Source organism: Sinocyclocheilus grahami, unplaced genomic scaffold (genome assembly GCF_001515645.1).
Source record: "Sinocyclocheilus grahami isolate Dianchi unplaced genomic scaffold, SAMN03320097.WGS_v1.1 scaffold179.1, whole genome shotgun sequence".
Classification (NCBI taxonomy): domain Eukaryota; kingdom Metazoa; phylum Chordata; class Actinopteri; order Cypriniformes; family Cyprinidae; genus Sinocyclocheilus; species Sinocyclocheilus grahami.
In genome coordinates this window covers 1,757,114-1,757,882 of record NW_015505358.1, presented here as the reverse complement: position 1 = coordinate 1,757,882, position 769 = coordinate 1,757,114, and the positions used below count along the sequence as shown (strand labels likewise).

At 42.1% G+C, this 769-nt stretch overlaps 1 protein-coding gene across 1 annotated transcript in view; it reads left to right on the top strand.

Annotated features, from left to right (window-relative positions):
- Positions 1-769, top strand: part of tpo (thyroid peroxidase) — a 45,267-nt gene that overhangs the window by 39,863 nt on the left and 4,635 nt on the right. Inside the window, exon 12 of the mRNA XM_016284075.1 lies at positions 303-448. Within this exon, the coding sequence (XP_016139561.1) occupies positions 303-448 (146 nt within the window). The remainder of the gene's footprint in view (positions 1-302; positions 449-769) is intronic.

Below are 769 nucleotides of genomic sequence, written 5' to 3'. Positions count from 1 at the left end.
ATTACAGTTTAACACATTCACGTAGAAAACAGTTATTTTAATTTTATTTTAATAATATTTCACAGTTTTTCTATTTTTACTGCATTTTCGATCAAATAAATGCAGCCTTGGTGAGCAGAAGTGACTTCTTTAGAAAAAATTTGAAAAATCTTACAGGCCCCAAACTTTTGAAAGATTATGTAGATCCAATAACAGTATTCTTACATATATCTAGATATCTAAAGGGCCAGTGGCCGATATAATGCTGATATATACATAAAAAACCAAGCCACATCTAGAGACCACGACTCTTTTACCTTCAGACAGTAAGAAACCACCTATAAACCTTAGTAACGGCTCTGGTGACCGTCAGCACTGCGGCGGATGTTTGTTCCCGTTCAGTAATTTGGGTTTGTTCACACAGACATCACTGGGCCACAGGCTGTTGGATGGCAGCCGCTCGTGCAGCGTATTAACAATCATTTTCAATGTGTTGGTGGCTCCTCAGAGCCTGTAATTCTCCCAGCGCCGACGTTTGTAATCTCAGCGCTGGAATGCAGCCCAATGGCAAATATTGATCCATCATGAGGCTGCGACGCTGCCAAAACAATTAACGTTAGCAGTCGCACCTGTTACGTGCAGATAAATGAATCTTTCTAATGAATATTAGGCGAATCCCACGGTGCGAGTGAGTCCGAGAGAAGCTCCCGCAGCGAGTGAGTTTCCACATCGTGCCAGATATAGAAAGAGGGTTTGCATTAGACTGGCCTCCTGACATCATGGGTCCCAA